Below are 16,096 nucleotides of genomic sequence, written 5' to 3'. Positions count from 1 at the left end.
AAAAAAAATCTAAGTAATAGTTGTGGAGTTGTGTTTTTCTGTCATCCTAGAGTAACTTTTTAGATATATATAGATCTTTTTCTACCGTGCTTAGCTCAAGGTCATTTGGACAATATATTTAAAAGAGTCAAAGCAAGTACATCTATAAGCTGTATGGAAAATGACGATCCTGACTTACAACGTTATTTACTCTGCAAAGCATCGTACAGCTTCCTGGTGATATTGCCCTGATTCCATGGGATTTAGGGTGGGTTCCTTCTAGACATTCAGGACTGGGGTGACATTCTGACTCAGAAATGGTTGCCTAGGCAACATGAAAATACAGCAGAAAGAGCTAAATAAAGGCTTGGGCTCAGGTGTTTGTATCGTCTCTTTAAAGGCTAGAGACATAGCACATGCACTCCAGGATTCCTGAAAGGAGTAAGCTTACTGACAAGATGAGAAAGTCCTGAGAAGAGAAGCTTGGCAAAAGTCCTAGAAGGAAGGCAATGGTTTAGGATGTCAGAGCCTTAGGAAGTGCGGGAGAGTTGGTCCAGTCCCATAGCTCTGAAGGATTATAGCCATTGAATTCAGAGAACATAGCCACTTACTTTAAGCTAAGGGGCCTAAACTTCTGTAAAAAGTAGGAAAGGTTTAGATTTCAGCTTGCAGAGTTCAAAGCAAGACAGTGAGAGGGGAAATTGGGAGCAAACAGCCTACTGGTATTCCATGGCTTTCCCTACTGGAGTGGCTGGTAATGAGAAGTTAAGCTGAGTGGTTCTGCTAAGGGCCTGCCTTGCAGGGGCCTGAGGGTGTTTACCCCACCTCATGCATCCTGCAAGACTTGCTGCTTCAGGACTCTGCCACAATCACAGTCTTATTGATCTTCAAAACCCTGTGATGTGTCCCCATCCTGGGATGAGAACAAAGCACCAGAAGCCCAGGGCAGCATCTTCACACTGATTATTAAAATAATAACTTTAAGTGGTGATTTGGAAATATTGCTAAGAGCCAGAGCTCACATTCAAATTATGTTTTCTAGAACTAGTAATTAGTTAAATTATTTTTCTGTATTTAAATGTTCAAAGTAATTTATTCCACCTATGTCATTCAGAACAACCTGTCTACCCTCCTTGAGAACAGTGAAATCTTCAAGGAAACCAATTCTGGAGTTAGACATTGTGCTGGTACCAATTTGTGTTGTAATTTTATGACTGCACTTAAAACCCCTGGCAATGAACTCACTGTGCCTTCCATTTAATTCAGCCTTGTCTGTTTCAATCATATGACTGAGCTTGTAAATTGCATCCTAGCAGGCTGCAGGAATTCCTGTTAAATACTTAACCTAGGTTCTTGAGATGTAATAGCCAGAAATCAAGCATCTTGTGTTTCTGTAACTGTCCTGAAGTCATCCATCAAAGATTGTGTTTGAAACAGATAGTTTCCGTGTGTGTGTGTGTGTGTGTGTGTGTGTGTGTGTGTGTAGAAACTACTGTAATGGGAAAATTAGAGCATTTGGGAATCAGAGACATCTGTTTCAAATTCTGACTGAGCATTTGACTTGATTTGTGATCTTGGGCATCTCCACAAAGATCTCTGACCCTCAGGTTCTCTGTAGAGTATAATTAACCCTGTTTACCTCCTATGGTGATAGTTAATTTGAGAACTAAATAAGATAATTAATTTGCATATAGAAAATATTCAGAATGATGGTGTCATTAGCCTGACCATTGAAGGAAGATTTGAGTGGGAGTAATAAATCTATAAAGGCTGGGGTCACCTATAAAATTATTACCATAATTCTGTTTTATGTTCCATTGATGCTTTGAGGTATCTAGATCCTAGTGGCAGCTGGTAGTGACACACTGGCCAGTGATGTCACCTGTCTGTTTTTTCTTTAGTCTTTCTGGAGTGTTGGGTTTTACTTTTTGTCTTTCTCATCTCATACTGTGAACCAGCTTGGAATATTTACCTTTGACATTTGGTTCACTGCTTTTCTTTTTCTCTTCCCAGATGGTACCAGGGGAAGATGTGTCTGGGTCCAACATAGAACAATTCCAACACTAGCCTGCTTAGGAAAAAATAAAAAAAACAACCCAGCCAATTTCTTCTATAACTGGACATATTTTTCTGAATGTCTTACCTAGCCCACAAGAGGACTCGACTCACAAGATGTGGATGACGAAGTTCCTCTTAAAACCCTTCATCCCTCCTTATAGTTTTCAAGCTTGTGCACAGTAAAATGGGCATTTCACTTCTAAGACAGGGTCTCCACCATCTGCCTCTCCTTCTCTTTCTATTGTGAATTTCCACCTCTTTCTGCACATCCTCGACAAGCTCTCTAGTTGTTCAGAAAATAATTCATTACAAGATGCATTGATTGCAGCAAGCCAAAAGCTTAGGAGCTTGGTTTGTATCTGTACCAATTCCCAATCTGCCCAATCCTTTGTACAGTGTATTTTCACAGGTCAGTGTAAGCATTGGCCAGAGGAGTGACAGTGTATCATCTGCAAGTCTGAGATGCCCTTGCTTGTCTGCAAGTACAGCTGGCTCACACACCACAGGCAGGCCTTTTGAGACAAAGCTAGGAAATCAGGCCAGACAGAACAGTGAGTCAAGCTATTGACTCAGCAAGAACATTATCACAAAATTTCCTATGAAGCTGCAAGGCCAACAGTTGTTTTAAAAATAGGGACCAGTCCTGAGGGAGGACAGATAAATAATAAACAATGGTGTTCTGGGGTCTTGAATAATTTAGTTGGCATCAAGGGGTATCCCCTAAAAGTTATTTACCACCATTGTCTATTTCATATTTCATATCGGGTTGTTTTGGTGACCCAGAGGGCAATCAGAGAGTGCACTGGAAGGCTTACGAGCCCCCTGGGTGAAATGAAGCAGGTTGACCCCTCTCTTGCCTTTCCTACTAAGTGCTTGGAGAGCTTCTGCACATTAGACATGAAATCAGACACTGTGAGAATTGATTGGCCCACAGGGAGAATAGAGAAGAAATCATTCTTAACAGCTTTGGTCAGTCAGTGGTGATCGTGGACACTAAATGGCAACGGAACGCCATAAGTAGCCACCATGGAGAGATGAGTGGGCAGCTCTGGCTTTGTAAATACAAATTGCCATGTGGCGGTGAAGATTGTTTCTAAGTGTATGTTATCAGGCCTCAATTCATACTTTATTTAATTTTCCAATTAAATTACTAATATATTACATTGTGTCAAATTAGTCCAACTTCTGCAGTGCACAGAAAAGAGTGTAATTACGGAACAGTAGGAACACAATTGTTTACAGTCCTTAAGTACCACCAACAATCAAGGTATTACCATTTTTACACTCTCAGAATTATTAGTTGATGATTTTAAATATTTATTTTAACTCTTCCGATTTTGTGTTAGCTTACGTCTCTTTTTTTACAGCCCCTATTAAGAGCAATCTATTTGGTATTCAAAATGTTTCATGGAGCCGTTGCCTGCTGCTGTCTAGCTTGGGATCCAGGACCGAATGTAAATAGATGAAATTTTAATTTTGATTTCCTGTCACTTCATAGTCCTTACTTTGTAGACATAATATCTAAAATGCGTAGGAAAGGAAGGAGGAGCCTCTGTGTAGATGAAAGACAAGCCCCAGGACATGCAGCAGGGTGGCTATGGCCTTAGCAGCTTCAGATCTTCCTCAATTATAAAGATACCATCTCTGGAGATTATTCTACTTGGTACTAAATATACCTAAACATGAAATATATATTTTTGTAATCAACAGTCTTTCTAGACACTTCCTAAAATCTCAGAAGCATCATGCTTAAGGCTTGTTAATTTTTTTTGTCTATCTTATTTCTGCTAATTTGCTTATCCCATTAAGTATGTTCCATCTAGTACCCACGTCAAAAGTCTCTAATGACAGTTTCAAAAAGTATCCATGTGAATGATAAACACCTAACTTTTGAAATCAACTTTCTTATGAGAAAATGATTTTCAGAATTAATAAAAATATGGCCCCAGGTAGCATGATTCACTTGTCCCACAGCTAAGAATTCAATTCTGTAGGCTGCACAAATGTGGCTAGGGATTACTCATGTCAGGATAACATTTGTTTGGCCAGGGCTGTCAGTGGTTCCTATAGATAGCTTGTCCTCTGTATTTTCAGTGCCAGAGATATTTATGATTCTAAGTGTACCATGCATAGCTATTAAAGTCATAAGAAACAGCAGGGGTATGGTTCCAACTGCTTGGTAAACAATTATAGCAAGATGTTTATTAAAGCTGGCTCTCAAGTGACAGATAAATGCATAGTTCTGTTCTGCACTCTAAATTGGGCAAGTTGCATGCTCAAAAGCAGATCAAAAGAAGAGAGCTTTGAAAAATGAAAAAAAAATGCAACAACGTCACTATATGATGGGAAAATAAATAATTACCTTAAAAATGATCTTCCTTCACCTCCCCAAGAAACATGAAACTACAGCTCATGAAATAAAAGCAATTTAGGGTTATACAATCTGTTACCTCGCCTAGAAGTAAGCTCTTAAAAATTCATTTGAATAGGTTTTTGTTAAGCACAGACATGACTGAATCCTTTGGGGTAGGGGAACAGACAAACAGGGCAAACAAAACCTACATCACACAATTACTGGCATATAATTCTTATTTATTAAGGTGCGATGTTTACATCTTTAAAAAAATGAAACCCAAACAAAAAATGCACATACACAGAAGACATTAAAGAGACCCTCCCTCATCCAGCATTTTCTACCACATGAGGTTTCAGTGAATGATTTCTTAATTCCCTTGATCAACATTGCCATAAGTTTTTCTATTTTCACTGTCCAGAACCAGATTTACCACACGATGTACAATACTGTAGACAGTGGGCTATGCAGCCTTCACATGGTTACAGCTTCCATTCCTTGGTTGTCTAGGATGTTGCGGAAATGCCAATACATTTGAGAGCTCACCCAACTGTTTCTCCTAACCTTTGTTCCCAAAGAAAAAGGGCAAGACTATTAATCAGGCAGCGATTTATCTTTAATTAGGAAAACATAATTAGGTATTATCATCTAATTGCAATTAGTGGTTGGAGAAAGTCACATTTCGTGAGCAGTGACCCATGGTGCATTGCAGCCCTCCTCTCTCTGGATTTTACATTTGTATTTATATTCAGTGATTAGCCAATAAAATTTAAAAGGCAATCACTATGCTTCTCTGCGGTCCAGTGTCAAAGTCACCAGCTTCACCGCTTAAACAGTGAACCAAGAGAACTTTCAACAACCACAAATCAGCTATGTCTGTTTCCTGCTCAGACATCAAGTGTAAGTCAAAATAATTGTATAAAAAAAATCCCACGTGAAATAGACTGGAGAACCATTCTACACTTCATGTCTGGTACAGTTAAAAACAGTTAATGTCTCAAGGCACCACTATGGTTGAACATCAGATACATGGGTAATCGGCTACTCTACCTTGCTGTAAAGTCAGTAAATAGCTTGTGCAGTTGTGAGAAGCAATCTCTAGAGGACCATTAAACATACAATAGGCACGTGTTTCATAATACAAATAGAAAACAATGAGTCTAGAAAAAGCAATGTTGAGCACCGTTGTGGCGTTGTTTGTATTTCCTTACCTAACGCTATGTAAACCTGACATTTACAAAATGAAAGACTACGATTTTAAAGTTACACTCAAGGTTGCTCTTTGTGCTATCTCCACCTAAGAGATTCTAGTTCGTCCGCATACTTTGAGAGGCTGCTGGGTCTTGATCAGCCTCCGCCTCACTGGTAGATTCCTTCAGATGCAAGCTCAAGTTTTCCGATGTCAGATGGGAGGACTTGTAGACTATCTCGTTAAAGTCGGACCTGATGCAAACCAAGGGGGGGTCATTCAGAGGATCTTCCACAGAGACCTGGGTGTTTTCTCTCGTGATTCCCATGTCTTTGCTGTGTTCTGATGGGGATTTCCTTTTCATGCGAGTGTAAGTTTTGTCTTGATTCTCCATCCCTTGCTCATTTTTCAGAAACCGTCCAAAGAACCAAATGAAGAATCCAAACCACACAAAAGCTATCAAACTTGGAACAAAAGCCAGACACTTGACATCTAGGCTAGCCCCTATGAACCTGCTGTGTAAGAACATGTCACCCTCAACGTAGGTTTTATTAGTCTGAGGATTAGTGTGATTGGACCGCCATTCCCAGGATAGTTTGGTTCTGTTTAAATCCTTTAAACTCTCAGAGTCTTTCACTGTATATATCTTCTGCCCTGGGCCAATATACTGTCCATATTCATGAGGTTTGTAGAATATCTGGTTCTTCCACATATTCAGGTCCAGAATCAAGACGAGAAAGATAATTCCGTAGTTAAACCATTTACCTGCATTTAGAAGGAAATATTGAATTAATCAAATGATGATAAAACTGCAATCCAGTTTTCTCCATTAAAATAAAGATAATAATACAGCAGTATTAACTGGTGAAGAGTAAGAGCTGTTGGCATATTTGTTATTTATTTATTTATTTATTTATTTATTTATTTATTGGACAGGGCAATGCAACCAAAAGTGAATTGACAAAGAGAAATGCGTCAAACTGCAAACAGTAGGTCTCTGAGTAACTTGGGACTTACTGTACTATGATTTGATTTCTTTGTTTTATATGCACCATGGCTAGATTCAAAGTTAGTCTTGGGTTCTTTTCAAGAATAGTTTAATTAGTGAAAAACAGTTCTAATGAAAATTTTAAGAAAGTCCAATCTATGATTGACTATTTCTTACTGTTTTATAATTAGGTCTGGGGAAGAAATAAATCAACTTGCAATGTGAAGCACAGTAGCAGGTCAATTGAATTCGCATCACGGTTTGTAGGAGACCTGTTGATTAAACCATTAGCCGATGTGATTCAGATCTATAATCCCTGAGAGCTCATTTCAAGACTTAAGAAATTCACACCAAGCACCCATTAAACACAATGTACTTATTAAATATACAAGCAGAACTAAGAAACTACTGGAAGATGTCACTTGGAGAGACTGTAACCACTATGATCTCCTCTTAGTATTTAAAACATTACCTATGAACCAGAGAAGCAGCTCAGACATTGAGTGCAGAGGACCCAAGTTTGGTACCTAACACTCATGCACATATATAATCCAGTTCCATGTGTGATGCGATGTCTCTGACCTCCATAGGCATCACCACTCACCAACATGTCCATACACATAATTAGATATATTTAATTAAATCATATATATATATATATAAAAGAAATATGATCTTTTCAATGATGTGTTACTGAAATATGTCTGCACAGGGAAAGAATATAGAACATTTCTAAGGGATATTAGGTTCTATTATAATTGTTAGCATTTCTTACAGGCCCTATAGCATCAGATAGACTATAATAATGTTAATATCTCCCTTGAGTTTGTTGCAGCAAATGGTATGATACCAGAATAGAGAAGAGAAGCTTTAGTCATAATTTTAAGTACCATGCCCACATTGATTACTGAGGGCAATAGTATTGAAAATCACAAAGTGCCTTCTCCATGTGATTTTTCATTTTGTACATGGTGCAGCTTTTGGGAACGTGATCTGACTGTGAGGCAGTTGGACTACATGTGCACATTATTAGATCCTGTGATATGTCAAGCTGAGGGGAGTCATCCTGCCCCACAATCCAACTGCTATTTGATTTTGATACTTGCCTTAAATTCTTTAAAGCCCCTGTTTCCTTCTATGAAGAGAAACAAACAAACCAACCAACCAACCAGTATTTCTTGAAGGTAATTTTTTATGAGCTTATGGATACTAAGCACCATGCCTTGTAGATAATGATTCGGCCATTCTAAACACCAATTGTTAGTGCTATCATCAAAACTTTGCCTGGCTAATGACAATTTCTTTGTCTAAAGAAGAAATCACCACTTGCCGTGTATTGAAGAGTTGAGTGAAAGGATTTAACAGTGTTTACACCTTTGTGCTTTGTTGCTTTTATAGCTTGCCTTTTTTTATGATTGATCAGTATGAGCATATTTTAATCTTGAAGCTCTAAGGGCTGACTCGAACTTGGTTACCACATAAAAACAAGGTTCCCGACATTCCAAGGTATTGTCTGATTTAGTGTGCAAAAAAAAAAAAAAAATCAAAGGTGCACAGTCTCATTAAACATTTGTCGAGCTCATATTAGACACTGTGCAGTGCACACCACCAGATGGTGGGAGATACAAGTTTCTACCTTTCAAGGGGAATTCATCATCTTGTTGGTGAAACAGGACAGAGATATAACAGACAATAATAGCAGACTGCATTTGAGAGACGTTAGTGAGAGATACAAACTATAAATGCAAGAGACATTGCAAACATGGAATAAAAACCAAGGAGAAATTTCTGTAGGAAGGACTTTGTAGGAAGCCGCAATTCACATGGCCCTTGAGGAAGAAACGAGGCTGGGAAAGCTGAAGCGTTTGTTTTCTTTTAGTTAACACGTGTATGTTACTATGTGAACTATGTGGGATGAATAGCTTATGAAAGAGTTATCAGCACCCCTGAATTGGGGAGAAGAAAAAGGGTTGTCCATGGGGTCAGTGGAGGATGCTTTCCCAATAGACAGACATGTACATTGTGTATGTTAATAAGCAATCAATTCAGAGTAAAGATGGGAGTGATTAGACATGGACCAAACACTTCTCAAATGTTTCTGTTCAACTGTGCTGGCACAGTCTTACATGTGACTCTAAGACCAGTGTGTCTTTAGTGTTATTTCTCATGTGGCAAGGATGAGGGAGAAGATGAAAATATGTTGCCTAACTTGGGTCTCATCGTCTTTCACAGTCTGTGAGGGGAATGCAATGGGGATGGAGCAGATGCCAGCCTCACCCTGACATCAGCCGTAGAGGATGCCCTCTGGGGTAGCGGGCTTAGCCTTTCTCAACTGCCATTATTTTATTTCCAGTGTGAGAAAAGTGAGCTCGTTTTCTGATTCAGACTTCTTCTCACAAAACCTTCAATTTGTTTGCCATGGGCAAAATTCTGCTTTTATGTTGCTGTTGTTTATGTAGTCTGTAAAATGGAGAATAATCTATGTGTAACTTTCTCAGAGGATATTTGAGGTTAAAATAGAGGTTTGATTTGAGATTTGTCTGCAATATATAATATTTGCCAAAAATGTAGCATTGGATTGTTTCACCAATTTCTTTTCCTGTCTTTTTCAACCCAAAGGGACAGAACGACATGCAAGGGTGGTAACAAAGGTATTTCTATGCTAAATGTCACTTTATTTTATTTTATTTTTTTGTCTTTGATAAACTATCATGAAGGTGTGTATCACTGGTATCTACAGATAACACAAGACCAGATATACACTGAGATCCAATATGTCACTTAATGTAAATATACTTTGTGAATCACCAGTTGGTAGTTTGTCTACTTGCAGTGGTAATTAATAGCTCTGAGAAGTTACTACATGTAAGTAAAATTGGAGGCCAACAACGTGTATGTTGCCTTTGCCTCTCCTCCAACGTTGAGAGTCCAATATTATAATGGGAGATGAATATGCCAGACTAACACTGGAGTATGGCAGGCTTCCTCAAACATCACAGAGACTAACTTCCTATGGATTCAGTGATATTGTTCCACCACCACCATGACTGCACAGCTGAATCTTGAGATACTGAAAGAGTAGAAAATATGGCCCTTCACATTCTTTTGATTTCAACCACCTGACACGACCTCTGGTTCCATTTGAATATTTGTAGAATTCTTGGATATGTAATTTTAAAGGAGTTTCCATTAAATATCACCCTCATTTAAGACACAAATTGACAATAACTGGGAGGAAATATGCTTTTTTTTCTTCCACCTGAGAAAAAAAGCTACAGCATGCTGATATTTGTAACACAGGAAGGAGATCCATCACCAACCATCTACCCTTTGATTTTTGCACTACTTTGTTAACTTTGATTCTTTTTTCCCCTTAAGAAATTCCTTGGCCCTATGAGGTGTGGTCTTCTGTTGCGCAAAATCAGGCGGTGCGAACTTAATCTCCGTGTTGCTGTTCTTGTGTGATGCAGGGGGGTTGAGCTACACAGTCCTTAAGGTTTCTTCCCAACCCTAAGAGTTTCTCTCTCTGGTTAATCATTATGAAACAAACTTCTCCAAAGTTTTGATGTTGTAGAATGGGCCAGAAAATTCCCAGTTAGCAGAAACAAAACAAACAAACAAAAAACAGGCAAAACATGGTTTTCTGATGAAGGAAGCTCTACTTAAAATTTTGAACAGTTTGAAAAACACTTTGCATAGAGTAAGCCTTAGTCTCTGACAGGACTGCATGAAGGTCTGTAAGACAAGACAAGGACTCAATAGAAAATGCTTCTCCAGTCCTTTTCCCAAAGTGCACTGTTGTGAATTCATGATCAGCCCTAGCTGGAGATTTGGAATTTCCACATTAATCATGTGAGTGTGTTTGCATTCCCCCGTTGTTTCAACTACTTAGCGTAATGCAAATCAGCAAGGAGGTAGGACAGAAGCCATGCATTATTTCTCTTAATCTCTTTGTTGAAATAACTCTCTGTCTGTTTTAATGAGAAATCACTGCATGATGTTGGCGGGGGCTACCTCCTTCTTGTATTTTGTCATTTTAATGAATCTTACTGATTGTCAAAAATGATACTGCAATGGAAATGTTATCTTTTTACTTTGTGGGAGTTTATGGAATCATTGGATATGTAATTTTAAAGGAGTCTCCATTAACTACCACCCTCATTTAAGACACAAATTGACAATAATTGGGAGGAAATATATGCTGTTCTTTTAGCTGAGAAAAAAAGCTACAGCATGCTGATATTTGTAACATACAATGAACATTTCACGTATCCAAATGCATCTAAAATATTTTTAATTATGTCTTCATTGGTGCTGCCAGTGGCCATTGGAATGCAGCTATTCTGTAGACATCTCTGTACCAGGTGAGCATTACCACTTGACCATAGAGGGCAGGTGTCTGGATATTCTCGTTGCCTATTATAAATGCCTTTTAATGTCCATTGTGAGGCAGTAGGAAGCCATGGCCTTGAAGAAGATGAGTGCTGGATGCAATGATAGTGATGATGATGATGGTGGTGGTGGTGGTGGTGGTGATGATGATGATAGCTGCGACCTGCTGCAACAGTAGTCTTGTTTACCATCAGTGTTCTTCTCCTCCAGTCAGAACAATAAAACTGGGCTTATTGAGTTAGCACAACCCCAAGTCTCTCCCCAGGTAACGTGGGGATGTGTAGGAAGCATGTAAGTGATTGGGTCAAAAGGTTATCATTAGGTAAACTCTAAGTACGTATTTCCTAATTTATGAATGGATAGTGATTCTGACCTGGTAAAGTATGTCCTTAAGAGCTGAGTGTGTCTGTTGCATCTTTTAGGAAGCAAGCCAAGACAAGCACAGTAGTACTTGTCACACTCTGTAGAAACAAAAGTAAAAAAGAAGAGGCAGCACGTTGATGATAAATTTGATGTCTACTTATATTTGACTTTGGGGGACAGAGTCATTTACATTTCTCTATCCCCTATATCCTAGCTTGGATCTTTTTTCATGATAACTTTAAATGTCTGAGTCAACTTAGAACCTGTGAAATGACATGTGCTCCTCCAAATATAAAGAATGACTTTTGAGTGTTTTAAGTCAAATGCTTGCTTTAATGATGCAATCAATTCTAGGCTAGATTAGAGTTACATAATGTGGGAAGTTCAGTGAAGCAAAATATCTGTGTCTTCTAGGATAGCCAGGGCTATACAGAGGAACCCTATCTCAAAAACAAAACAAAACAAAAAAAAGGAAATAAAAAGAAAAGATTATAATTAATTACATATTTAAGTGTTTTCTCCGGCAAATGCTGAAGGATCTGAGAGTTTTATTATAAAATGGTGGTATACATAAATAAATATAGACAAGACACATAAATATAGACAAGATACCCCAACTAGGTAGGGAAGGCTAGCTCAGATCTTGACAGGCTCTGGGAAAAACAAACATAAATAATGATGAATTTTAGACAAATGGAAAGAATTGTGGTTTTATGTGGAAGGAAGCATAGTTAACTCTTAAGCCTGTATACGTACACTGAAATAGAAATTGCCTCCAAAGAGATGCGGGAAAACTCTCACCTGAGAGTGTAGAAAGAGGTCTTTGTGTACCTCGGATAAATGTCTCTTTTCAGAGCGCATCATATTTCCCTATAATGAGACCTTCACTAGTTTGTTAGACAGACCAACCCCCTGCACCGGTCATTGCCTCACCCCTCCGGGGACACCTCATCATCTAACCAACACAGGAGAACTCCGTTAAAAAAAAAAAAAACAACAACAATTTTTAGGAATTCATTTACTAAAATCACACAACTCTGGAAACAGAACAAAGGGCTTTTGCCCATTATTTGTCACATCGGTCGCTGTTGTAATGACCTGTGCCCTCACACCGCCTGGGAGACGGAAACAGAACACGGATACTGTGGAGGTTTGTTTACTTCCACATTTTCATTTTTGCCAAAAGGGCTCCCGTGGGCATCATTGTGCCAACAGTGTGAATTCTCTCCTCACCGCTATACAGCCTTCCTTCTGGCTTTCCCCACGACCCCCTCCTAATTTACTCAGATGATGGTCACCGATGGGACACTTCTTTTGTGTGGCTGGGATGACAGATGGCGGAGCTTCCGCTGAGACTGGCATTAATAGGACTCAGAGGAGACTGGAGACTTAGTTGAGAGGCCTTCCCATCTTGCCTCCAGAGACTGTGTCCATCACATGTTTTAATCCATCTATACACATGCTATAGGTAAAGGGAGACCGGGGCAGGCGACACAATTGTATAACGCCTTAAGTGTTCATTTTAAGAACAATAGACTTGGGCCAAGTTACCAATGTGACTTCATTGCTAACCGTTGGCCTCCTTGTTGCTGACTTTCAATTCCAAGAAAAAGTATATTTTAACACATGCTTGGATAGAGATGATTATTTTTATAAGCAGTACCCCAGCTTATAAAAATGAAAGCTCCCACATACTGCAGCAAACCATCTGTCAAGGGGGATCCAGATGAGCTAAACAGATGCAATAATTCAAGTTATTTTTGACATGCATAAATAAAAAGCTAGCTTAGAATCGGCATCAAAAATTTCTCTATTCCTAAATGCTTTTAAAATGTCAATGGGAATTCATCAGTGTCAGAAAACCCTTTACATAAGAGTATTTCCTTAGGAGGCGGTACCATACTACGTGGTAGAAAGTACCTTGAGTGCCTAGCACTTACCCATTAGCTTGGTTTTTACAGCAAGGTTTCTGATAGGTTCCATTGCTATCCCCATGGAAGATACATGAAACCAACCCCTAAGAGGCCAAGAAACTAGATGAGATCCCTATCAACAAAATTAGAGTCTATGCATCAGACCTTTGTCCCCCATTGCCTCAGGACACACTTGATGCCTTATCTAGCTTATAGGTATATAATAACTAGGGCCCAAGAGAGACTCACTGCTGCTTTTTTGGAGAGCCTTAACTATCCTCAAAGAGGTTCTTCTAGTATAGAGCAAACACAGGCAAATAATGCAGCCAACAGATCTACTGGAGGTTTCTGCAGGGTCTCTTCCTATCCCTGGCTCCAGGTTCCTTCATGGGCACCCTGCCAGTCATAATCTGCATTGAATACATTATATTTTGTACCTTAAAGTTCTACACCATTTCTCCAAAGCTTACATGGTGCTAATTAGCTTTTGTTAACCAAAAGCTCTAAGTTGTGTAAGTGTTACCATTTCATTTCTGTCGCTATAAAATAACCTGGCAAAAAGCAACTTATGGTATATTCAGCTCAGTTCTACAGGTTATAATCCATCTTTATGGGGAACTCACAATGGATGGCAGGAGGTAACGACATTGGTCTACCACAATCACAGTCAAGAGGAGAGAGAAACAAACACATCCACACAGCCTGCAGGCTTATGCTACATTGTTACTTTTCTTTACACTTTCCTTTATAGTTCAGGCCTATGGAATAGTACTGCCCACAGTGGGCTGTATCTTTCAATATCAACCAATAGTCAAGACATCCCTGGTAGATATGTTAATGGGTCAGCATGATCTAAATAGTTCTTCTTTATGTCTTCCCAGGTGATTTTCTAGGTTGTGTCAAGTTGACAGTCAAAACTCATAACACAGCATTCCTTACTAACTTGACATACAGACACATCACTTCTTAAATTATAACCTTCCAATCCTTTGTCCCTAAGATCTCATGTTTATCTTATAATATGAAATACCATCCTTCTTGGTTACTTTTCTGCTACTGTGACTGAATGTGACTTACAGACAGAAGACAGTTTACTTTTGCTTGTAGTTTCAGATATAGTCTCAATACTGTATAAAAATCAAAATGCATTTACTTTGACCTCAAAAGTCCCCTTAGTCTTTCACAGTCTCAGCAATGTTCCAAAGTCCAAAGTCTATTGAGATTCAAGGTAATTTCTTAGCTGTAATTCATTTGAAAATCAAAAAGCCAATTGCATACTTCTAACACATAATGGAACAGAATAGACAATACCATACCAAAGGGAAGATTAGAGGTATAGTTGAGAAATAATGGACCAATGCAAGACCAAATATCATTGGGGCAACACCAAATCCTGAAGCTCAACATTTAGTATTGAGGGCTTTGATGGCTCTGTCCTCTGGCTTTGCTGCCTGAAATATATGCGTCTCCCTAGCCTTGGATCCATTCTCTGTATGCAGTTCTCCTTGGCAGATGCCTCATGACCTCTGGCACTTCTAACATCTTACGGTCTCCACTGCAAACCAGGAGACTTCATTTCCAGAGATGAATGCAATGGTCTCTCAGAGCCTTCATGAAGAGACTCTCCAACAACAAGCAGCCTAAACTCAGTGGCTCTCTGAAATCACAGAAGAATCTGTGACCCTCCTCTACTCTTGTATCCTTCCTGCTTCTAAATCCTTTATCATGTGAATGACACCACCAAGTTTGGCTGCCATCTTGGGATGATCATGCCACTCTGAGTCACATTAGCCGCAGCTTGTGTTTGCAGTTGCTTCCTAGGACTAGAAACTCCTTAGGGCTTTCACAATCTGGAAGTTTAGCTAGGTGGGGTCTCACACAAAAGGCACCTTCAGCAAGAGCTCATTCTCCAGCATCAACTTCCGAATCAGTTACAGTCTTAGGGTTTCTCTTGCTGTGATGAAATACCAGGACCAAAAGCAACTTGGAGAGAAAAGGGTTTATTTGCCTTACTCTTCCATATCACTATTCATCATCAATGGAAGTCAAAGTAGGAACTCAAAAACGGCAGGAATCCAGGGGCAGAAGCTGATGCAGAGGGTATGAAGTCGTGCTGCTGGCTGGCTTGCCTAGCCTTCTTTCTTATAGAACTCAGAACCATCAGCCCAGGAGTGAACTCAACACCCAATGGGCTGGCTGGGTCCTCCCATATCAGTTACTAATTAAGAAATTGCTCTACAGACTTGCCTACATTCTAGTCTTATGGGTGCATTCTTTCAAATGAGGTTCCCATTACACAAATAATTTCACCTTGTGCCAACTTGACATAAAAACTATCCAGGGCAGTAACTTTGCATTGCTGTAGGAAAACATTATGACTAAAAAAAACTTCACTGAAGAGTTTATTCTGGCTTACAGTTCAGACGGGGAAGAGTCCATCATTGTGGTGAAACACAGTAGTAAACAGCAGCTATGGCAACAGGAACAGGAAACCGGAAGATCACATGGTAAGAGCAGTCATATGGTAGACAGTGAACCGGAGTTGAAGTGAGGCCATGTGCTCTTCAAACCCCTCCCCCAGGGACATACCTTCCCCAGCATAGCCACACCTTCCAAGTCTTTCCAAACACCAACTGGGGACCAAGTGTTTAAATATCTGAGCAGAAGGGGGGACACTTCTAATTCAACCCATACATAGTCCAACTTTTTAAAAGTCCCCAGTGTCTTTAAAAATCACAATGTTTTATTATTCCAAAAGGAAAGACCAGGGCATAAAAATTATCACACTAAAGCAAACTCAAAATCTAACCGTGTATGTCCAAATCCTGTGGCTCAACATCCAACATCTGGAACTCACTCCT

General features: G+C 39.3%; 1 protein-coding gene across 2 annotated transcripts in view; it reads right to left on the bottom strand.

The window, feature by feature from the left end:
* Nucleotides 1-4,612: 4,612 nt before the first annotated feature.
* Nucleotides 4,613-16,096, bottom strand: part of Tmem117 (transmembrane protein 117) — a 467,221-nt gene continuing 455,737 nt past the window's right edge. For both annotated transcript variants that reach the window (XM_076911950.1, XM_034517349.2), the window contains exon 8: nucleotides 4,613-6,344. In XM_076911950.1, the coding sequence (XP_076768065.1) occupies nucleotides 5,698-6,344 (647 nt within the window). In that variant the 3' untranslated portion in view covers nucleotides 4,613-5,697. The remainder of the gene's footprint in view (nucleotides 6,345-16,096) is intronic.

This window comes from Arvicanthis niloticus, chromosome 13 (genome assembly GCF_011762505.2).
Source record: "Arvicanthis niloticus isolate mArvNil1 chromosome 13, mArvNil1.pat.X, whole genome shotgun sequence".
Taxonomy (NCBI): domain Eukaryota; kingdom Metazoa; phylum Chordata; class Mammalia; order Rodentia; family Muridae; genus Arvicanthis; species Arvicanthis niloticus.
Note: the sequence above shows the minus strand (reverse complement) of the source record. Positions and strands in the feature narration are given on the sequence as shown.